This window comes from Loxodonta africana, chromosome 4, assembly GCF_030014295.1.
Source record: "Loxodonta africana isolate mLoxAfr1 chromosome 4, mLoxAfr1.hap2, whole genome shotgun sequence".
NCBI classification, from domain to species: Eukaryota; Metazoa; Chordata; class Mammalia; order Proboscidea; family Elephantidae; genus Loxodonta; species Loxodonta africana.
This window is the reverse complement of record NC_087345.1, coordinates 67,692,918-67,716,398: the sequence shown is the minus strand read 5'-3', so window position 1 is coordinate 67,716,398 and position 23,481 is coordinate 67,692,918. Positions and strand designations below refer to the sequence as shown.

The 23,481-nt window shown below is 34.8% G+C and overlaps 1 protein-coding gene across 2 annotated transcripts in view; it reads left to right on the top strand.

Moving 5' to 3' along the window:
• Positions 1–22,170, top strand: part of NUP107 (nucleoporin 107) — a 53,947-nt gene extending 31,777 nt beyond the window's left edge. The window contains exons 9-26 of one of the 2 annotated variants that reach the window (XM_064283908.1): positions 1,569–1,647; positions 3,233–3,346; positions 5,912–6,002; positions 6,158–6,234; positions 8,027–8,086; positions 8,892–9,037; positions 9,152–9,200; positions 11,460–11,529; positions 11,831–11,949; positions 12,667–12,705; positions 13,016–13,166; positions 13,452–13,564; positions 14,197–14,299; positions 14,780–14,940; positions 15,878–16,003; positions 16,382–16,495; positions 21,366–21,533; positions 21,880–22,170. In XM_064283908.1, the coding sequence (XP_064139978.1) occupies positions 1,569–1,647; positions 3,233–3,346; positions 5,912–6,002; positions 6,158–6,234; positions 8,027–8,086; positions 8,892–9,037; positions 9,152–9,200; positions 11,460–11,529; positions 11,831–11,949; positions 12,667–12,705; positions 13,016–13,166; positions 13,452–13,564; positions 14,197–14,299; positions 14,780–14,940; positions 15,878–16,003; positions 16,382–16,495; positions 21,366–21,533; positions 21,880–21,987 (1,888 nt within the window). In that variant the 3' untranslated portion in view covers positions 21,988–22,170. The remainder of the gene's footprint in view (positions 1–1,568; positions 1,648–3,232; positions 3,347–5,911; positions 6,003–6,157; positions 6,235–8,026; positions 8,087–8,891; positions 9,038–9,151; positions 9,201–11,459; positions 11,530–11,830; positions 11,950–12,666; positions 12,706–13,015; positions 13,167–13,451; positions 13,565–14,196; positions 14,300–14,779; positions 14,941–15,877; positions 16,004–16,381; positions 16,496–21,365; positions 21,534–21,879) is intronic. The other variant, XM_010598687.3, reaches the window with a different exon arrangement.
• The last annotated feature ends 1,311 nt before the right edge of the window (positions 22,171–23,481 follow it).

Genomic DNA, 23,481 nt, shown 5'->3' with positions numbered 1-23,481 from the left:
AGAGGAAAACATAGAATATCTTTGTGACTTGGCGTATATAAATGTTTTGTAGGTAATATAAAGTAATTATCAGAAAAGAAAAAATTATTTGACTTTATCAAAATTTACTCATTTAAAAGACACCATGAAGAAAGTGAATAAGGGCAAGCCATAGACTGGAAGAAAATATTCACACAACATATGTATGACAGATAACTTGTATCTAGGATTCATAAAGAACTACAATAATGAAAAGATAACCCAATAAAAAGGTCCAAGGATTTGAACAGACACTTCACAACAAAAAATAGACAAATAGCTAATAAGGACATGAAAAAAGTACTGGATATCATTAGTCACCTGAGAAATGTCAGTTAAAACCACAATGAGGTACCACTATATGCCCACCAGAACAGCTAAAATTAAAAAGATTGACAACACCAAATGTTGGCAAGGTTGACAACTGGCATGTTTATACATTGGTAGAAAGGATGTAAAATGGTACAGTCACTTTGGGAAAAGGTCTAGCAGTTTGTTATAAAACTAATCAGACACCTAAATTATTTCCCAGAAGTTTTACTCCTGTGTATTTAACCAAGACAAGTGAAACCATATGCTTACAAAAAGGACTTATGCAAGAATATTCACAGGCAGCTTTATTCATAGTAGCCAAAAACTAGAAACAGCTCAGCTGTCCAACAGTAGGGGAATGGATAAACTGACTGGAATATATTCATACAATAGAATGCTACTCAGCAATAAAAAGGAACGAATTATTGCTACAGGCAGCAACATAAAATGATCTCAAAAACTTTATTCTGAATGGAAGAAGTCCTACACAAAAAAGAGTACATATCGTATGATGTAACTTATGTGAAATACTAGAACAGGCAGTAATCAGAATGCTGATTGCCTCTTGAGGGATAGACATGGGGATTGACTGGGAAGGGTTATGAAGGCATTTTCTGGGATAATAGCAATGTTCTATATCTTGGTAGGGGTTTGAATTAAACAGGAGTATGCATCTGTCAGACAGTGAGTGTACGTTTAACATTCGTGCATTTTATTATATGTGACTTTTATATCAGAAAATAAAACCACAGTATACACGCTGAAATTTTTAGGCAATACGTCAACAAAGTAAAGTGAATTAATAGCTAGATGGAGCCCTGGTGGTGCAGTGGTTAAGAGCTCAGGCTGCTAACCAAAAAGGCGGCAATTCAAATCCACCAGCCACTTCTTGGAAACTCTATGTGGCAGCTCTACTCCGTTCTGTGAGGTTGCTGTGAGTCAGAATCAACTCAGCGGCAATGGGTTTGGGTTTTTTAGAGGGTTAGATAGATAATACAGTAAGCAAGTATAATAAAATGGTAATAGTAGAGTCTAGATGGTGGCTATAAGCTCTTTCAGCTTTGCTGTATTTTGGAACTGTATTATAAAATATTGGGAAAGTTCAGTTAAAAATAAATTAAAATTCTATATTGAGGAGTTTTGCATGGTGTTTTTGAGCTTGTAGACTTAATTTTTTTTTTTAAATTGGCATATTAAAATTGCTTTTTTTTAAGGTATGTATTTGCCTTTTCTTTTAGGGAAAATACTCTGCATACCTTGAAACAGCGGCAGCTAACTTCTTATATAGGAACTGTCCGTCCACTTGTCACTGAATTGGTAAGTGTTCTTTGAAATGAAAGTTGTCTTCAAAGTGAAATGATTTTTTTTTTTAAGGCTGAGAATTTTTCTTTTCTTGAATCCTTGTTTTGGTTTCCCAAAGGTTTGCACGGTTAACTCTAACAACTGTACTGCATTTGAGTTTGTAGACTTACTTGAACATATGTGTGTTCAAACATTACCTTATAAATTGTGAAAGAAAGTATGGAGATTGTACCTGATTTGCCAGCATTAAAAACAAATTAATTTTGATCTTGTACCAAGGTTTGAGCTCATCACCTATAAGAAAGTGGCCTATGAAATCTCTTTTATATAGGAAGCAGGAAAAAAATATGAAAATTACGGAATAGCTTGAGATTAGAAAGGTTATTCTAGAATATGAGTTTTAGAAATAATGCTTAGATTTAAAAAGGATGAAAGTCTTAACTACTGAAGAAATAAACAGCTATGTGATAGATGAGGCATGTGAAAAATATAGTGAAGAGTGGGGAGAAATAAGTAATGATTAAAATTAATAAAATTCCATTTGGTAACAAAGGTGATTTTTTATGAAAATTGTTTGGAAACTACTAGAAGAGCATGAAAATAAACTGTAGCAAAATTACCCATTAGCAAGCCACAGCTGAAAGTCATTTACTCTTAACATCTGGAAAATGGTAATTTCCTTTTGTCAGAAATAAATCATGTTCCAACATTGAATGATTAAAAATTAGACTCATTTATTTTAATAACTTCTTAAATTCATGTCTGCAAAATCAGGTGTGAAAGTAGCCAAATGACCTATTACGCATTCCATTTTCTGAATTGAAATTCTTGTTACCATACACTCAGTAATATCTGAAATAACAATTACTTCCTCTCTTAAGTCACATTAGTTTTTCATTTGAAAATCATCATGTAGCTAACGTGTACTGTTTGCCAGTAAACTTGCTGAGCTATTATGAATAGTACATAATCTCAGATGCTTAAAAGCACATTTCTTCCTATTCATGAAGGTAGAAATAACTTTTAATCTTGTGAGGGGGTGGGCAATTCTGTATTAGAAATCTGTTTAAAAGGATTTTTAAATGGAACATTGATGTGTTTTATATGGCATTGATCCCATAATGGATACTTAAAAGGCTCTCTTCGCACGAGAAAATACCGGCTGACCACCTTCTAGTCACAGAACAGATTGGGAGTCCCTCAGTGCCTCCTTTGTGTTGATCCTCCATCTAGGTCTGATTTTGTTTAGATTTAACTTGGCTACGTAGCATACAGAGTAAAGCTCAGTTCATCTTGAATGATAAGTAGCATTTCTAGAGTTCCCTTGTTGGGCTAGGCTAATGGTGTTTCCACCTCCTCTCACCTGTACGTGCACCTTTGTGGGCCAAGGAGCCTGTTTAGTGTGGTGCAGCAGACAGTTATGTGCCTATTTGGAACACCTGTGACACTTTTCATTCCCTTTGTTATTTAACTAAGTTGTAAATGAATATGTTTCCGTATATAAACTCAGGAAAAACTTATCACCTTTTGATGATGTTGAAAATGTATGTTGGTATAGTGGATTTATAGTTGGTGATAAAATTTTTTTTTTTTTTAATAGGACCCAGATGCGCCCGTAAGACAGAAAATGCCCCTTGACGATCTGGATAGAGAAGACGAAGCCAGATTACTCAAATACATTTTCACTCTAATCCGTGCTGGGATGACAGAAGAGGTGAATCATGTATACACTGCTTGTCCAATTTCAAAAAAATCATAGACTCTTTCACTTGGAAGGGATCTTTGTGTACATGCCTTTTCAATGCAGGATCCCTTTCACAATGTTTCTGGATCTAACTCCTGTTATAAGTGATAAGAAACATACCGCCTCAGAAAGCAGCCCACTCTAGCTTGGCCAGCTCTAATTATTCAAAAATCTTTATAGTCAAACTTTGCCTCCCTATATCACATCCTAGGCATGTTCTCATTTTTTCTAGTGCTGATTTTCAAGAGTTGAGAGTAAGTTGCTTTTCCAGGTGACATTATTTAGGCACTTGAAGACTATGATAACCCTCAAACTTCCCTTGCAATAGTTAAGCCCTTGCATACAGACGGTTAAATATCTAATTAGACAGTTGGATGGCTTTGTTTACTCTTCAGATGAGACGCTTTAAGCTTCAGGTACTACGTTGTACCTATTTGGGGTACTCTTAGTGATGTTCTTTATGTAGATGCATGTTAGTTCAAAGTGTTGGCTGTTACTGTTTTTGTGTTATAAACTATTAGAATATGTTAAGTAATTTTTTATGTAGTAAATCTTGGGTTATTAAACATCATTTTTACTTTTTAATGAAGAAAAGCAGTTGATGTCACATATTTGTTTATTCAGAAAGTATAAGTCCCACCCACTTTAATAGGTAATGTGCATAGTACTAGGAATTACATGGTAAACAAAAGAGATTTATTTTTAAGAAGAGAAAACAAAAATATGATCACATTATTAAAAATGGAAACTCTCAAGGTTCTCCTACCATATATAACCACAGATAGTGTTTTGTTATGCTTACTTACAGCCCTTTTTCTTTTGTACTTGCTTTTTAACATAGCTGTAATCATAGTATACATATATACATTCAGTTTTTACCATGCCGTTTTTGTTTGTTGTTGTTAGGTGCTGTCAAGTTGGTTCTGACTCATAGTGAACCTATGTCAAAAAAACCCAAACCCACTGCCATCGAGTTGATTCCAACTCATAGCGACCCTATATGACAGAGTAGAACTGCCACATATAGTTTCCAAGGAGCGCCTGGCGGATTCGAACTGCCGACCTCTTGGTTAGCAGCCGTAGCACTTAACTAGTATGCCACCAGGGTTTCCCTAGTGAACCCACGTACAATAGAAAAAAAAAAACTTCCCAGTCCTGCGCCATGCTCACAATCGTTATGCTTAAGACCATTGTTGTAGCCACTGTGTCAGTCCATCTCGTTGAGGGTCTTCCTCTTTTTCGCTGACCCTCTACAAAGGGTCATGCGTATGTCAGTTTGTCGTACTGCGGGGGCTGCGTGTTGCTGTGATGCTGGAAGCTCTGCCACCAGTATTCAAATACCAGCAGGGCCATCCATGGCAGACAGGTTTCAGCTGAGCTTCCAGACTAAGACAGACTAGGAAGAAGACCTGGCAGTCTACTTCTGAAAAGAATTAGCCAGTGGAAACCTTCTGAGTAGCAGTGGAACACTGTCTGATATAGTGCTGGAAGATGAGCCCCCCAGGTTGGAAGGCACTCAAAAGATGACTGGGGAAGAGCTACTTTTTTACGTAGTGTATCAAAACATTCTTCTGTGTTGCTACATATCTGTCATAATTTTTAAAGGCCATAAATTCAGAATGATGTTTGGGGCATGATATTCCTTAACTAGGTCTATTAGTTAGGCGCTCCAGATGCACATGATAGAAACCTAACTCAAATTACCTTAAGCTTACAAGGGAGGGAGTTGATCCGCTTATGAAACTGGGAAGCGTAGAGGGTTGTAAAGTAACAGGAACTTAAAGTTATTACTAGAATACCATCTCTTTTCAGGCTCTAGGCTCTGACCTCTTCTCTGTGCCTCCTTCTCAGGAGGCCACTCCCAATGTCACGTCAAAGATGACTGCCAGGTTTACATCCTCCCAGCCAGCAATCCCAGCATATGGAGTTTGTCACTTTCCTGATTGTTCCAGCAAGAATCCTGGGGTGATTCTTGTTGAGTCACATGCCTAACCCTAGAGTTTAGGAATGAAATCAAGCATATCCAAACCATCTGAACTGAGAATGAGGAAGAGGTGGCTCTGTAAAGTGATGCTGAAAAGAGAAACATGTACCTGCACCAATGGTATATCAAGCTCATTTAATTGGTCATTTTGAACATGAAGAAATATCAGTGGACTAAATGAGCGAAAACACCCTTGTTATTATAGAGGTTAACAGTGGTTTTATAATACTCTCACATGAGTCAAAGATCATCAAGCTTGTTAGCCCCATTTGTCTCTAGCAAAATTAAATGGCAGTAGAAAGCCCAAAATTGAAGAGGAGAGGTATTATTTAAAAGAGAAGAAAAGCAGGCACAAGGCAGAAATTACAGAAAGATATGCATATGTTAAGTGGAATGCCATTGCAAGTTGTCTGTGTCACCCTTTCTAACATCTCTGCCATAAATAATCGAATCCTAAATGTGTATGTGTAGGCTTTAACTACTAGAAGACACAAGCACTTTTTCACTAGTACGCTGGTCATTTGACTCACTGTGCTTTCTTATTTCAAAAGGCACAACGGCTCTGTAAACGTTGTGGTCAGGCATGGAGAGCTGCAACACTCGAAGGCTGGAAGCTGTATCATGACCCTAACGTAAATGGAGGTATTTCAGTAGATTTTATCCTCAGAGTTGGGGATAAAAGTATTTAGTTCTAAATGCCCCTAGATGTGAAGTATAGCTTTTCTTTTTAGAAAAGGTTGAGATAAGGAGATCTCAGTTTAAACACTCTAAATTTTATTTCTTTTACTGTTTTACAGGAATGGAATTAGAACCTATTGAAGGGAATCCTTATAGATGTATTTGGAAAATAAGTTGTTGGAGAATGGCAGAAGATGTAAGATACAACAATATTTTTTGAAACTGATTTTTACTTTAATTAACTGAAGACCTACTGACATGCTGTGAAATGTTCAGAGTAGCTATGACTAAAGTTCCTGATTTCAAGCAAGTTCAAATCAAATTGAGAAATTGGGGTGGGCAGGCTTAACTACTAAACAAAATTATTGAGACTGTAAATAATAAGACTTAAATACTGATATAAGACAAAAATACAAAGGAGGTAACAAAGGAGTCCAGAGAAAAAGCATTGGGCTAAAACTAAAACTGGCTTCCCGGGAAAGAGAATTTAATTGAACTTTTTAAAAAATGAATAGGATTTGGGTTGTTGGGCATGAGAAGAAGAGGAAGGAATTCTAGGTAGGGTGATGGTAAAATAGTGCATAGGTTGGGAAACTCAAGGGAATGTAGTTCTACCAGATTGGAGCAGAAAATGCATAGGAGATAAATAGAACTGTTGTAACATGACATCTGCATTCCTAAAAATCATCATGCTATGCAAAATTGTACAAAAAACCCATAGAGAGCTTAGGGGGGAAATGGCGTTAAGGGCACAAAGTTCTTCAGTGATGCATAGAAAAAATAAAAACTTAATAAAAATGGTTGCAGTTTTACGAATGCTAAATGGTTAAGAAATACATAAATAATGCAAGAAATATGGCACTTTACCTTGAAAACAACCTATAGTTTTCTTGTGGAAGTGGACATCAGAAGGGCTGCAGCTTCTCAGTTATTGTGAAGAGGTGGAAGGAGGGTTATCTGACAACGAACAAAAAATTGTAACACTGGATGAAGATGGGCATGGCTTATAATGCACCTGGTGAGCTGAGGTACCTGGTAGATGTTTGAGATATGTCAGTTTTGTGTGTTTCTAAGCAGCTGGGTTCATTTGGGTACAGTTTTCTGCGTTCACTTAACGTTTCTTGTGAACCAAATCACATACAAACAAATGGAAAATTTGCATAGTGTCAGATTGTTTCCTGATATATCAGTTGTGTTGGGAAAAATTCACATTTTCAAAACATGAATTATAGCAGAACTGCCTGTAATGGGTAATATCACTAAACAAGATAAATTAGGAACAAGCAGTGTGATCCTCAAATGCTGCTCTGAGGGTTTAGAACTTTATACCATAGGTAATAGTGGTGAACCATCAAAACCTTGAGGGTGCATGCCAGCCGTGTTGTAAGGATAGCATGGCTGTGGAAAATAGGCTTAAAATTGAGGGCCTGTCCTAGGAGAGTATTGCTAAGAGTGGAAAGAAAGGGAGAAGTATGGTCAGGACCATTGTTTGGGTCCAGGAGGCAGAGGAAGACGTGGTTATGTTTCCGAAGTCTCTTATTTGGATGAGAAGAAACCCGAAAATGCCACCAATAGAAGCCCAGAAGTTAAAATGAGTAATATGATGAACATACTAATTCTAATTAGGACTTTGATGCAAACTGATGAATAACAGATCCTGAGTGCCTTGTTTTGATGTTGTACTTAGGCCAGAATCAGATGTTTTGAAGCTTCCCTGGAGAAAACACCTATACAGATTCCATCGCAAATAAAATTTGACTATTTTAGATAATCAGACCATCCATTAGATTTGGATCTGCTTTCACACTGTATTTGAAATTTAGATGTTTGACTTTTTCTTAAGAATTTCAGCATTGATTATTTCATCAAACTGAATCAAGTGAATAAATTTAATTTAGAAGAGGTTGCAAAATTCCAGGTGATTATGAAGAAAATTGCATACTAAAAACCATTTCAAATTTGTTTATGTTACATTTATTGTATTTCAGGAGCTTTTTAATAGATATGAGAGAGCAATTTATGCAGCTTTAAGTGGGAATCTCAAGCAGGTATGCAAGCTATTTTAATCAGTTTTTTCCTATAGAATGAAATTGTTGGTGTTAGGTGTCATCGAGTCAGTTCCGACACATAGTAACACGATAAGACAGTAGAGCTGCCCCATAGGGTGTCCAAGGAGTGGCTGGTGGATTTGAACTGCCAACCTTTTGGTTAGCAGCTGAGTTCTTAACTACTATGCCACCAGGGCTCCAGGAATGAAATTAGATACTTAAATATTCTAATAGTCATATATAATAAATCTTAAAACTTAAGTTACTTTTTTAAGATTAGCAATGAGATATATCATGGAGCAGAACAGTGACTTGTGCTGTTTAATTTGATGTACCCATACATGCATGTTTTAATAAATGAAATCAGACTTGAATTTCTAACTCAGAATTGTAAATTTAATTGCCAACGCACATTTATTGATGACTATTTTTAATAGTACTCATAGCATACCCAGAAGTGTACCACTAAGGTACAGTGACTGGATGTTTCACAAACAGCCTTCTTCCCCATGCCCTCCTCCCATCATGAGATTATGTTATAATGATGAGTTGAAACTCCATCTTATATCAGCCTGGAAAATTGATTTTTATTGTGAATTCAATATGGAAAAAATTCTTAATAGTTCAAATTTCGTAGAAGTTACAGTTTGAAAAAAATGATTATTCGGTATGATTTTTTTTAAATCTATAGTTCCATGTTATTATAAATGAGTTTATAGTCCAGGTCAGTGGATATAACTGCTTTTTGTTTCTTTTTTGTTGTTGTTGAATATGTGTGTGTTTCTGTTTTGAAATGGGGGAAAAGCTTCTTCCTGTCTGTGACACCTGGGAAGACACAGTATGGGCCTACTTCCGGGTGATGGTGGACAGTCTGGTAGAACAAGAGATCCGGACATCAGTCATGACTCCGGATGAAACTGAAGAACTCCCTAGAGAATATTTGGAAACAAAGTGAGTTTGTTGGTTTGTGTTTAGCCATGTTGTGCTCTTTGAAGTTTTTCTTTTTTTTTTTTTAACAGCCCTTGCTAATAACAATATTTTACTTTCCTGTTCTTTCATTCAAAGTTGGACCTTAGAAAAGGTTTTTGAAGAACTTCAAGCTACTGATAAAAAGGTAAATATTAGTATGAACGTTTTAAGATCTCTGGAATAGGAAATTGTAAATGTTATGCTATTGTACACTGTAGCTGAAATGCAAAAAATACATGAAACCTTATTCTCTTCTCACTTCTTTTCTTGCCTGTTACCAAATGAGAGACATTCTTTAAAAGAAAAAAAAAAACATAATTGCGTACTTAAATGATGCATCATTTCTGTTTCTTTGGTTTCATCTAAATATGTGGTATGCATGTAAGCTAATTTATCCCTTTCCTTTTGAAAATTTAAAATACGTAACGGAAAATTAACAAAACTTCCTTTTCCTAGATCTCAGTTAAAACTTCTTCCCAAACCCTTTACGGTTACTTTCATTGCCCTCAGGTGGTGAAAGATACTAATATGTATCCTTCTATATCTTTCTCCATGCTCCTACAAATACGTGTCAGTAATGTAGATACCCAGATATAGGACTTCAGTTTTGTTGTTATCTTTTGCACCATAATACGTACGTTATTCTACAACTTGATTTTTTTTTTCATTGAAGGATAATCTCTTGAAGTTGGTGGATATGGATTAAACTCAACCCAACTTATTCTTTTTAATAAGTACATAATGTTCTGTAGAAAGATGCATAGTTTTTAAAATCATTCTCCTGTTCCTTTAGGATAAGTTTCCTGAAGTGGGGTTGCTAGGCTAAGAGTATTTATACATTAAATTAATTAGCGAGTTATAGCAATTAATTCATATTCCCACAAGTAATTTATTAAAGTGGCCGTTTTCCTGCATTCTCACAGTTTCGAATGGTCATACTTTTTACTTTTTTGTCAGCCTAGCAGATTAAGTGAAATAGGAGTTTGCTGTTTTTCTTACATTTCTGTTACTTATAAGGCTGAGCATGTTTTCATGTTCACTGACCATTTGTGAATTTCCTGTTTGTATCCTTTACCAGTTTTTTTGTTGAGTTTTATAGGAGCTCTTTGTATAGTAAGTAAATTAATCCTTTTCTGTCAAGTGTTTATTACCAGTCTGTTATTTTAGAGATTCTAGTTAATGAAATAAAACAAACCTAAGGATTAGGTATAAATATTAGAAAGGAGTGGAGCATTTACATATGATAAAAGTATAGAGCTAGAAACAAAGACCCAATAAGAGAATTTATTAAAATAGGTAAGTATAAGACAAAGTTACAAAAAGTCATAACCTTTCTCTTCTAGTTAGAACTGGTTAGAAAAGGATTGGCCAAAACTATAAGAATATCTAGTAATAAATTTAATGCAAGGATTTCAGGACCTTTGTGAGGAAAGCTATGTAATCTTGTTGAAAGTCATAAAATAAGACAATAAATAGATACATTATGTTTCTGGATGAGAGGATTTAATATAAATATGTCAGTCATTTTAAAATTAACACAGAAACCTAATGCTTTGGGGTATTATTTCTAGAAAGATAATTTCCATGTAGAAGATTAAGTGAGAATGGAAAGAAATTTTTGAAAAAAGAAAAAAAGATACAACAAAACAGTATGGAATTGGCACAAGAATAAATAGGTCAGTGAAAAACAAAAGCTCAAATTCAAATATATATGAGAACTGAGTAGGTGAGAGGTAATCTTTCACAGCAAAAGGGATGGTTTATTAAGAAAACAAAGCTAGATCCCTACCTCATGCCATGTGCTAAAATAAATTCCAAATAGAACAAAGGCTTGAATGTAAAAAGAATAAAAACTGAAAGAAAATTTAGACAACTAAATAAAAATTAAAATATATTTAACAAAATCAATTAACTATTTGTGTTGAAAAAATCAAGTTTCATGTTACTTGTAAATGGTTTTCTTTATTCTGTAACTAAGCACTGTTCTGGTGATTTTTGCTAATCTTGGTGCCATATGCAGAAAAGAATACCCAGCGAATGCTTAAGTAGTGCTGCTCGTATTGAAAGAATTCTTGTAGTTTATTTTGCTTAGGTCACATGTGTCCTTTCTTTCTGGTCAACCATTGAGTGCCACGGTAAAGAGTAGTAAAATGTAACTAAAAGTTTAATGACATTCACAAAGATTAAATTGTTATAGTTCTCTACTTTATCATTCAGCCTTGAGTATATTTCAAAGGTAGTATCTTTCCCATGTTTCATTTTGTTTTGCTTTTCTAAAGCCCTTCATTTTGAACTTTTTCGTCATACATCTTCCTTCAAAAGTTTGGCATTTCTTATTTAACAGTGAGTACGTACTACTGAATGACCACTGAAAGATTTATGAAAATGTAAAATATTTTTTCAGAGAGTTCTGGAAGAGAATCAAGAACATTATCATATAGTTCAAAAATTCCTTATCCTGGGAGACATTGATGGTAAGGTATTATAGTTTTATTTTACCTCCCATTTTCTTAATTTTCTCATAATTTTGTGAAAGGTTATCAAAACAATGTATATGACTAATATCTTTTAATCTTCATAAATATCAACTGTTTGAATACAACTATTCACTTAGTTGTTATTATAAAATAAAAACAGTCTGAGAGTGTGTGGAGAGTTTTATATGATGGCTATTAACAGTGAGACAGAGGAATGAGTTAATGTTCTTGGCAGTGTTTATTTCTCTTCTTTTGATTTTTGTCCCTATTGTTGAATCTTTTCTTTCATGACTTGTAGGTTTGATGGATGAATTTAGCAAATGGCTTTCCAAAGGCAGGAACAGTCTACCTGGACACCTCCTCCGCTTCATGACGCATCTCATTTTGTTTTTCCGAACTCTGGGACTACAGACCAAAGTAAATAAGAATGAACAGCCTACCTTTTTTTGCAAAGCTGAAGCTGTATATATCTCTTCATGAAAACACACTACTTTTTTGTTGCTATTTGTTAGAAATAGTGATAAGGATACAGAAGTCTCGCATGGTCACTCAGTGATAACTTGCTGTGGGTGACCCTTTAGGGTTCTATCTATAGCTGCAGAATGCTGGTGGTTGCCAGTTTTTAATAAATTCATAATTTTATTCTCATCAGTACCCAACTCTACATCAAACAGTTGAGCTCTCTGAGCCAGGCAGTTCTGTGTGAGTTTTTAAACCTTTGTTTTTTCTTTTTATTTTTTTCTAAATGTTTGATAACATTTTTGTCAGAGTACATGTAAAAGGCAAAATGATTCAGTACTTGAAAGGTTGGGCTTTGGAGTAAGATATCCTGGGTTTACATCCTTATTTAGTAGCTTGTAAATAATTCTGGGTAAATAAAACCTCACTAGGTCGTAGTCTCTTCATCTGTAAAATGCAGACAATAATAGTAACTACTCTCAAAAGAGTTATAATAAGGTTAAATGAGGCAATACTTTTCTAAGCCCTTAACCTGGCGTATAGTTCTTGGCCAGTGGTAAATACTAAAATTATTAAAGGGTTCAGTAGCAGACTTTTTACTGGACATGTTGCTGGTACATATAAGCAGTTGTGTTTATAACTGAGTTTTGAATTATGTCTTTTTTTCCTCTGAAGGAAGAAGTTTCTATTGAAGTTTTAAAGACATACATACAGGTAAACCTTGAGAGCCCACAATTTGATTCTTTTTTTCCTCTTTTAATGAAAACAAAAATCAGAATGGCACTATTTTAATATCCAGGGACAGGAAAGCCATCAGAATCCATGAAAGATCTTTTAATTATCATTAGTACATTTCTTTTGAATTTAAAATTATTCTGTTTAGCAGCACAAATTGATATCAATATGAATCTCTCCATTTTATGTGTAAATATGCTTGATATTTTGAAGTGAACTTTTGTAAAGGCACTGCTGATCCCAGAACTTGTTTTATTATTGACATACTTTAATTTTTTCTATGTTTCAGCTTTTAATAAATGAAAAACATACAAATCTCATAGCATTTTATACCTGTCATTTGCCTCAAGACTTAGCTGTTGCCCAGTATGCATTATTTTTGGAAGGTGTTACAGAATTTGAACAGCGCCACCATTGCCTGGAGCTGGCTAAAGAAGCAGGTAAAAATGATTGAGAACTTAGATAAATTATTATTTTGGTTTTAGTAACATTTGTCCTACTTTTAAACCATTTCTCTTGAGGAAAAGAAATAAAATTTTCAACGAAGTTTTGTTTTAGGAGTAAAATAAGTTACATTATAGCTCATGTAAAAGATACCTTTTAGTTTTGGCTTTTTGAAATAATGTTTTTCATAGTCTGTGTGTTACGTTTTAAAATAATTATTATTCCAAATTCACCAAATCATTTTGACTGTTTAATTTTTGTCTCTTGAAAAAATTGTTTAGATTTGGATGTTGCAACAATAACAAAAACTGTAGTTGAGAATATTCGAAAGAAAGATAATGGTGAATTTAGCCATCATGACTTGGCACCAGCCCTAGATACTGGCACCACTGAGGTAATTTGAGGTGTATAAATTGGGGGTATGACGTGTAACTACTAATAATCTTTCATGATATTCCTTGGTGAATCTACCTCTACTTTAAAATACAGTGATTTCTTTCTTTTTTATTTTTAAGAGTTTTTCTTTGTCAGTCAAAATCCTTTATATTATAAAAATTGGTAAAAATTTTAAGGTCTTATCTAAGAGATTACTTTTAGTAATATTAATTTCAAGGAAGTTTTTTTTAATAGAAAAAACTCTGAGTGAATTTTTGTTTATCAGGTTATTCTTGGTATTTACTAAGTCACTAACTCTTATGTAGCTTACATATTCATATTTTCAGACAGGAGTAGAAAGTTATGTCTAGGAAAGACAAAAAATTTAGAGTCACACCTGAAAGCAATCACATGGTTAAATTGGTGGGAAATAGAACATATGATTCCAGATTCACAGTCTATTAACTGTTTTCTTATTTTAATAAAGAACTATATGAAAATAAACTGAGGAAAGTTAGATTCTTTTGTAATTTTGTATAACTCAAGGGAAAATGATGTTTATCAGAAGTGTAAACGTAAGTTAATTCTACTAATTTGCGGAGCATCTTAGAAAAAAACAAAATTTTTCCATTTTTCCCCTTAAATGAATAGGAGGACCGCTTAAAGATTGATGTAATTGACTGGTTGGTATTTGACCCAGCACAGAGGGCAGAAGCACTAAAACAAGGCAATGCGATAATGAGAAAATTCTTGGGTATGCTCTATTTTTATTTCCTTTTTTAAAGTTTTTGTTCAAATCTTTATACTCTTGAGTTTTGTTTTTGTGTTTTATTTTTTAATCCTCCCACTGGGAACAAAACAAAACAAATAGACACTTTTATATGTCAGACCTGGTATTATGAAATAAAAAATATTTAACAGTAAATTTTCATTCTGCTAATCAGTTTTGAATATAATCTCAAGGCTATCAGACTTTGGAAAACAATTGCTTTTTTTAAAGACATAGAAGTACGTAAAAGTAATGGCACTTAATGTATCCTTCATGTTATTATCATATTAAAGAAAAAGCCAGGCCATTTGGTAGAAAGATGACCCATTCTTTTAACAGATGTGCCTTGGGACCTGAAATGGTTACAGTTCACTGTAAAAGTGGCAAACCAATAATTTGACTCCTTTAAAAATCATTACACAGAATTCCATGTATATTGAAAACTTGTACATCTTTTTGGCACAGCATCAAAAAAGCATGAAGCTGCAAAAGAAGTATTTGTGAAAATTCCTCAAGATTCTATAGCAGAAATCTATAATCAGTGGGAGGAACAAGGAATGGAAAGCCCACTTCCTGCTGAAGATGATAATGCTATCAGAGAACATTTGTGCATTCGAGCTTATTTGGTGAGAAAATAAAGAAATCCCAAGATGTGCCTAGCTTCATGAAGATTTTTCTGATTTACTCTCAGACTTCAAACTGTTTTACCAGAAATGGTACTTGTTATCTCCTTTGTGCCCAAGGAGATTGAAACCATGACCTTGTCTTTATTAGCATAACCCTCTAATCAGTGCTAGCCAGCCCAGAACATGTGGATGATAATATGTGTATGGTCCAGAACTTCTGTTTTCTTAAGCTTCTTTGAAAGCTTGTGTCAACTTTAATATTTCTGCTTTAGGCAATAACTGAGAAAAGATATTCTAAATCTCTTATGGCTAAAACAACATCATCAAAAACTAAATGCATTGCTGTTGAGTTGACTGTGACTCAGCAACCCTATAGGACAGAGTAGAAATGTCCCATAGGGGTTCCAAGGCTGTAATCCTTATGGAAACAAACTGCCACATCTTTCTTCCTCGAAGCGGTTAGTGAGTTTGAACCACCAACCTTTCGTTTAACAGCCTAGCCACCGTGCCACCAGGGCTTCTTAACAGCATACTCATTAAAGATTCATTCAATAAAAAAATTGAGTAATTACTATGGACTAGGTACTGGGACTAAATCTGTTAAACACATCTTATCCTTGCCTTCTAGAAGCTATTTGGCTAGTCAAACAGATAGATAAATAGGCATTTATCATGTAGTCATAAGTGTCAAGTATAGATTAATGGTGCTGAGATAGGAGCAGATGCCAGAAGACATAGTCTATACCTTGCTAGTGTTTGCCGTTTGCCAAAACATTTATTCACAATGATTTTTTGGGAGGAGTGTAAAAATAAATATTGAACAGTTATATTTCTTGATGCTATAAGACTGTTTCTAAGAATTAAATCTTTAAAGCTTTGTTGAATATATGTGAAAACTTTTCTTCTTGTGGGTTTTTTTTTTTTTTAAATGCTTTAGGAAGCCCATGAAACCTTTAATGAGTGGTTTAAGCATATGAATTCATCGCCACAAAAACCTACTTTGATACCTCAAGCAACTTTTACTGAGAAAGTGGCTCATGAACACAAAGAAAAGAAATACGAAGTGAGTTGAATGTGGACAAGGGATGTGTTTGTTGTGTCTTAAAAACGAATGTTATATAAAGAGGTCATTTCCATGGCGTTCCTGTTGTAACAGGTGATCTTCCTGTTAATGGCCTGCTTTGACAAAAAGCTACTGTATAATTACTTTTTTGTAAGTAATTAACCAAACATGAAAAATACCTTCAGGTGACACTAGCATTTATTTGTTACAAAGTTAACATTTTAGTGTTTTATTGGTAAGTCTGTTGGCATTTATTTTTATATTTGGCTGAAATGTCAACTCTTTAGAATGATTTTCTGTATATATTAATGTATCTATTTTATAAATATTTTATTGGATTTAGTTCTATTATATATCTGCCTTACGTTTGTTTTGCAGATGGATTATGGCATTTGGAAAGGGCATTTGGATGCCCTAACCGCTGATGTGAAGGAGAAAATGTATAACGTCTTATTGTTTGTTGATGGTGGGTGGATGGTAGATGTTAGAGAGGTAAGCTGTCCGTGTTATTTCCACCTAAAACTATTTTAAAAAAACTGGTAAAAAAAAAAAAAGTTCTGTCTTTGAATAGGAGCATATTCAGATCTCATCCAACCTTTGTATTTGTTACTGAACATCCGTATTTTGAGCTTAAGCTGAAAAACAGTAGCCAGGGTCTAGGAAAGTTTGACTGTTCGGTAAACTATTTTCTTATGATACTAAAATCCAATTTTTCAAAAGCTCTGGACCTAAAAATTTAATTGTACATATATCTAGTCAATTTAGGGATATGAAAAGAAGTCTAGTGTTGTTTTCCACCTTTGACAGGGTACAGTCTTACTACTTTTTTGTAGCTTGTTTTGGTGGAAAATATTCGAGTTTTCCTTCTCTGACAAGTTTCCACCTTAACACAGGTTCCAGATTTTGCAGGTTTTACTGTATAAAGCAGTGACACTCATCTCTAAGCTATCCATTTGAATGACCTGGGGAACTTTAGAAAAATACTGGGCTCCACCCCGCAGAGATTATGACTTAATTAGTCTGAGGCAGGACTGGGCTTTTTTTTTTTTTTTTAATCACCTGGCGAGCTTTAATATTTGGTCTGGGTTTAGTAACTGCTGTTTCAGAAGTACTAAATGCCATAAGAAAAGCACAGATAAGGTACTTTGTGAGTTCGGGAAAAGAAGAGGTTGCTTCTACCTTGAAAGGACCTGGACAGGATGCTTCAAAGTTGTAGCATTTGCTTGAATCTTAAACTAATGGTAGAATTTAGGTGAGCTGAGATGGGGAAAAGGAAGGATACAGCAGGTCATAATCATGGGAGCAAAGACATTGAGGCATGTTCCTGCAGCATTACAGAAACAATGGTAGCTCAGTTGCCTCTGCAAACCTGATGATCTGCTTCAGGAAAACTAGAAATGTCAGATTCTTGAGTATTTTGGTGTATTATTTTGAACAGAGAAATCCATAGTAGTGTTCTTGGTATTTTTCCTCTGCCATTCCCTGTATCTTGGTCTATTTACTACTATTTTTTTAGTGGCTACATCTTTCTAGCATCTCTGGCCGCCCCTTTCTGACCAGAAGCAGATTTGAGCCCCTATTTCTGGTATTCCTGATGTAGTAATTATCTCAAAAATCTCCATTTTCAGCCTCAAGTTCCTAAAAGAAGTCTACTGACTTCATAAGTAGCCTTGAACCTTAAGCAGGTTCCTCAGGCTAACCCATTCTCTTCTGATTCATGCTGATGCTTATGAAGATAAAATTTAAATGTTGTAAAATGCTAATTAAGTATCACTTAAACTTTGAAAAGACTTTAGTGCCTTATTTATACATAAATCTTTGTTATTCTAGCTATTAATTAATCTTAGTAGGTGGAATCTTGTAAAAGAAAATGGAGTTGGGATAGAAGGCAATGAATGATAAACTTTTGTTTCATCAAACATTTTAAAATGGATATTCAGTCCCAATCACTTCTGCAAAACTGATTTACAGGAGATATCTTAAATAGTCAAATGATAAATAATGGTTTATTTGGAATCACATCTGTTAAGTTTAGCTTAATGTTTTTACATAGTCAACAATGCTAGCGCATAAATCACTTGTATACAAATTAGAAATGGCACCCCTTCCCTTAAACAGATGAGCTCCATGCCAAGTGCACATGACCTATAGAGTGGAGCACAGGCCAGTAACCCTTGTTTAAGACACAACTGTACATGATAGCCCTGTTATTATACTTTGTCTTTTACATTTTCACCTCAAGTTTTTAAATAACTGTGTTGGAGGCTGGTGGCCCAGAGAGATGGCAGGGAGAATGGAGCAGGCAACTCGCCTTTACCTACTTCTCATTACCTCCACCACCTGTACCTCCATCACATTCTAGTCCAAGCCTCTACTGCCACTCCCTTGCTTCCGCTCTACCTTATACAGTCCCTTCATACCACAGCCAGTGATCCTTTTAAAATGAAATTATGCCGCTCATGTACTCAAAACCTTCTCATGGCTTCTCATTACACTTTGAATAAAACCCAAAATTCTTTTCTTGACCTACAAGATTGTACATAAACTGAACCGTGACTACCTTCCCGATCTTGTATATCCTACTGCTCTCCCTCAGCTCATTATGTTCTAGCCTTATTTGCTGTTTCCCCTGCCTAGCATGCTCTTTCTCTAAGACATCTGCATGGATGGCTCCCTCACTTCTTTCAGGAGTCTGCTGAAATGTCAGTTGTCTTCAGAGAGCCTCCCCTAACCACCCTGTCTAAAATAGCACATGTATATATACACATCTCTCACATCTCCTGATCATGTGTTCATTTATTTCAAAGCACTATCTCAACCAGATATAATGTATACTAATTTGCTTTTTGTATGTCTGCCTCCATCAGAATGTAACCTTTCACAAAGGGAGCAACTTTATTTATTTCTCTGTCCTTGGCACTTAAAATAATGCCTAGTACATAAGAAGCTTCCAGTAAATATTTGGTAATGAATGGTACTACATTACTGGTATGAATGCATGATCTTCAGATTAGGGATACTATAATATCAGTACAAGTCATCTGCTGTAGAGACATATCAGTTATTTCAACTAACTATAATATTGACTTCTCTTAAGCCTTCTTAAATATGAGAAATGTTCAATAGGTTTTTTCCACATATAAGGCACTTACACACCCTGATGTGGCAGCAACAGGTTTAAGAGAAGCAGGTGCCAGAAACCATCCTGTGACATGAGGTTATTAACAGGCTTGCTCCTACTTTCAGGAGATAAGGCATCTAGGAACCAAGGGCAGGGGTGGGGGAGACTACCTTGGAGCACAAATGGAATGGTCCAGAGGAAGCAGTCTTTTCATTCTTAATAGGCTTCAGGTAGGGCTGGCTCATTAACAGGCATTACAAGTAAGAAGACTTGGAGGCATTTTTGTTCACCTCTGAAGTAGCCAGTGCCTATTTAAGAAATGGAAGTACTTTCTCTTTTAAAGCTAAGAAAATATGAAGCATGCATTTTAATTTTTGCTTTTATGTATTTATAGCTCAAAATAAGAGTAAACGATTGATAGTACTATGTGTGGAAACCTGACCTAGGCTAGCCTAGGTTACTGCAATGACTTACTGGTAGAATTACCAGATTACGTTTTGTTGTTTTTACTCCTCTGTATATCTACCTTTGAAAAGTATTTTAGCAATTTAATATTACAGCCTCTCACAGGAAGATATTACTGATTAATGTCACTGTCATAAGGAAAAGGTTTTTCCAAAGTGCTGAAACTCCGTTTTTGTTGTTAGATATTTTATTAGGCTTTTCAAACATCCAATTAGTGTTTTACCCCGTCCTGTTATTTTGTTTTGTTTTGTACTAATGGATTTTCTTCATATTTTTAAGATTATTTCAGACATTTTAATGTGGTTGGGTACTTTTTTAGTATTTTGATTTAGTTTTTGGATTTGTTGTGAAGAAATGTAGTAGGCGTAACAGAGCTGCTCTTTTTTTCTGTAGTCTTACTGTTCATGTAATTTTTTTTAGAAAGATCCATGTATATTTATAAGGAAATGCTAATTGTTTTCCTTATATTAAGTTGCCCCCATATATTGTCTCATTAATTCTATCGTCCAAATCTGTAGGTCTTTTCAGTTTGTTTTTTTTTTAATTATACAAGGGAATTATACATCTTTTTCTTTTTTAAAAAAAAAAGTTTGCAATGACATCATCCCTCCTTGTGTGCTCCATCTCCCATCCTGACCCTTCTTTTCCAGCCTCAATCACTGATATTAGTGTTTATGTCTACCTGTATTTACACCTGTATATACCCAGGGAAATACTGATTATTTTTTGTTCTGATTTATGCTCTAATTCTTATTTCTTTTATACATGTTTTTATTAAAGACATAGAAAGTTTGTTAGAAATACAAATTGAGAGACATTTTATTATTTATCTTACCTGTGATCCTTCTGTTCATCTTCCTGCTTTTTTTGCCATAAGATCTTATCTTCTAGATAACCATGGTTGAAATCTTGCCTTGTTTTTTTTTTTTAATGGGCATTAAGCTTTGTTGTTAGGTACTGTCGAGTTGTTTCAGCATCATAGCGACACTATGTACAACAGAACTAAACACACTCTGGTCCTGCGCCACCCTTACAATCAATGCTATGTTTAAGTGCATTGCTGCAGCCACAGTGTCAGTCCATCTCATTGAGGGTCTTCCTCTTTTTCGATGACCCTCTTCCTTACCAAGCATGATGTCCATCTCTAACATAACATGAGAACACGTCCCAGACTATGTGAGACGAAGCCTTGCCATCCTCCCTTTTGAGAAGCATTCTGGCTGTACTTTTTCCAAGATAAATTTGTTCATTCTTTTGGCAGTCCACGATATATTCAGTATTCTTCACCAGCACCATAATTTAATGATGCTTTAGAGAAAACCTTTTGCACTGTGATTTTAATTCAGTACTTGACTTTTCTTTTTATAAGGATATATAGCTTAAAGTTGTTAAAATGACCACTTGAGACCTTCTTTTAGCTCAAGACCAGAACCATTCCCAAAACCAACTCTTCAGACAGGGATTGGACTGGACTATATAATAAGACAGAAAATGATCTTAGTGAGGAGTGAGCTTCTTGGCTCAAGTAGACACATGAGACTATGTGGGCAGCTCCTGTCTGTAGGCAAGATCAGAAGTAAGAGGGGGACAGGAGCTGGTTGAATGGACATGGGGAATACAGGGTGGAGAGGCGGAGTGTGCTGTCTCATTAGGGGGAAAGCAGCTTGGAGTACATAGCAAGGTGTATATAAATTTTTGTATGCGTGACTGACTCGAACTGTAAACTTTCACTTAAAGCACAATAAAATAAAATGACCACTTGATGTCTGTTTGTAGGATGCTGAAGAAGACCATGAAAGAGCACATCAAATGATTTTACTTAGAAAGCTTTGTCTGCCAATGTTGTGTTTTCTGCTTCACACCATATTGCACAGTACTGGTCAGTATCAGGAGTGTCTGCAGTTAGCTGATATGGTATCCTCTGAGCGCCACAAATTGTATCTGGTAAGTTCTAGAGTTATTTGCAATTTTAAATTCCAGTGATTGATAAGCTCTGTAGTAATATTTAATTTTGTGAAATGTGTTTACATTTTTTAGTTGTTTTTGGCTTAAAGTAATGATCTAGTTTTAACGTTTGTGCTTCTTTTCCAAAATGTGTATATTCCTAATGCAGCAAGAAGTGTAGAGACTGGCTCTGGGGATTAACTTTGAAGTTCCGGAACCACTTTAATATACTAGCCCCTGACAACATGAATCTTAAAAAGGAATTTAGCTAGTGTTGGAAACCCTAGGTGACTATAAGTTCATGGCTTTCTTTGTTCTCATTCATAACTTTTTTTTTTCTAATCAGGTATTTTCTAAGGAAGAACTAAGGAAATTGCTACAGAAGTTAAGGGAATCCTCTCTAATGCTCCTAGACCAGGGACTTGACCCATTAGGATATGAAATTCAGTCATAATTCATTCTTTGTAATCCCACTAATTTCCATGATGAATGGAGTTCTTTGTAAAATATACATATTTGTAATTACTGTTTTTTTTTTCCTTTGCATTATCATGGGGGGAAATATTTGTAAAATTTTGAGATACGAGTTTTTTACTTTTTAGAATATTATGGTGACACTTTGAAATTTTAATGTATTATGTCATCATTTCCGTGTTTATTAATGAAATTATGTAAAAAATAAAAATTTCTGTTCTTACAAATTCCAGGATTGGTTCTTTATTATATAATAAGGAAATGAAATTTCTTATTTCCCTAATTTTTTCCTGTAATCATAAGTACTCAGATATATTAAAATTATAGAGAGGATGGAAAAGTAAGTTTATTTTCAACCCAAGCACATAATTTTTCATTTTTCATAAAATTTAGTATTTTTTAAAAATTACAGTTAAAATGAGTATTACAATGTTTTCTTTATTTTGAAGACATTTCTAGTTTATTAACTGTGTTCTGCAAGCCTGCTATTAAAATGAGTTGGGCATGTAAAGACTTAGCATAGTATCTGTCACACAGTAAGCACGAATAAACTGCAGAATACAAAATCAGTAAGGTCTAATCCAGCTCTTCTAGTGAAGGAAATAGAATAAATATATTAAAAGGTACCATTAAAAAATACACATAAATGTGAATAGGAAGAAATTATTTCCAGCTAAAAAGTCTCAGAGGAAGTAGCAGTCCAGCAGGAGTTTGAGGAATGAACTGGATTTAAAAAGGCAAAGATAAAGGGCAAAAAGCATGAGGCCCTACAGGTAAGGAAATCAGTATGAGCAAGGCCTAGAAATGAGTATTAGCTAGGCATGTTTATGAATCAGCAAATACTCCAAATGGACTAGAACTGTAGGGCTTAGAAGTGGAAGATAACACAAGAGAGTGTGACTAACAGAAAACGTGGTCTAGATTCATAACTCCAAAACTGGCTAATCATCTAAGTAACTTTAGGAATTTTTTAAATTATATTTATACACAACACTCCCAGAGATATCGAGCTCTGAAAGCCTGACATGGGGGTCACAGAATTTGTATTTTAGCGTATTATATAATACGTCATAGGTTCTAGTTAGCTAAGTTTGGGACATTCTGGCTTAAGTCAGAGATGGATATTAACATACCTCCCGCACCCAAAGCAGGAAGCAATGTCAGCACTGCCCTCCTGACATCAGCTGGGAAGAGTTACAGAGACAATAGACTCTGCCTCAACTCTTTATTTATACTAGCTAAAGTGATTCAAAGATGAAGTATTTACTTATTGATAACCTCGTAAATTCTTATACTTTACTACGCATCCATTAAAAAGAATGGGGTAGAGCAGTATGAGCTGACACGAAGGTTGGCCAGAATGTATGAATGAAAAAAAAGCAAGTGCAAAACAATACATGTCTGTAAAGTCATGCCTCTGTAAGATATATACACACACGCACACATATACATTCATATATGTGTGTGTAGATTT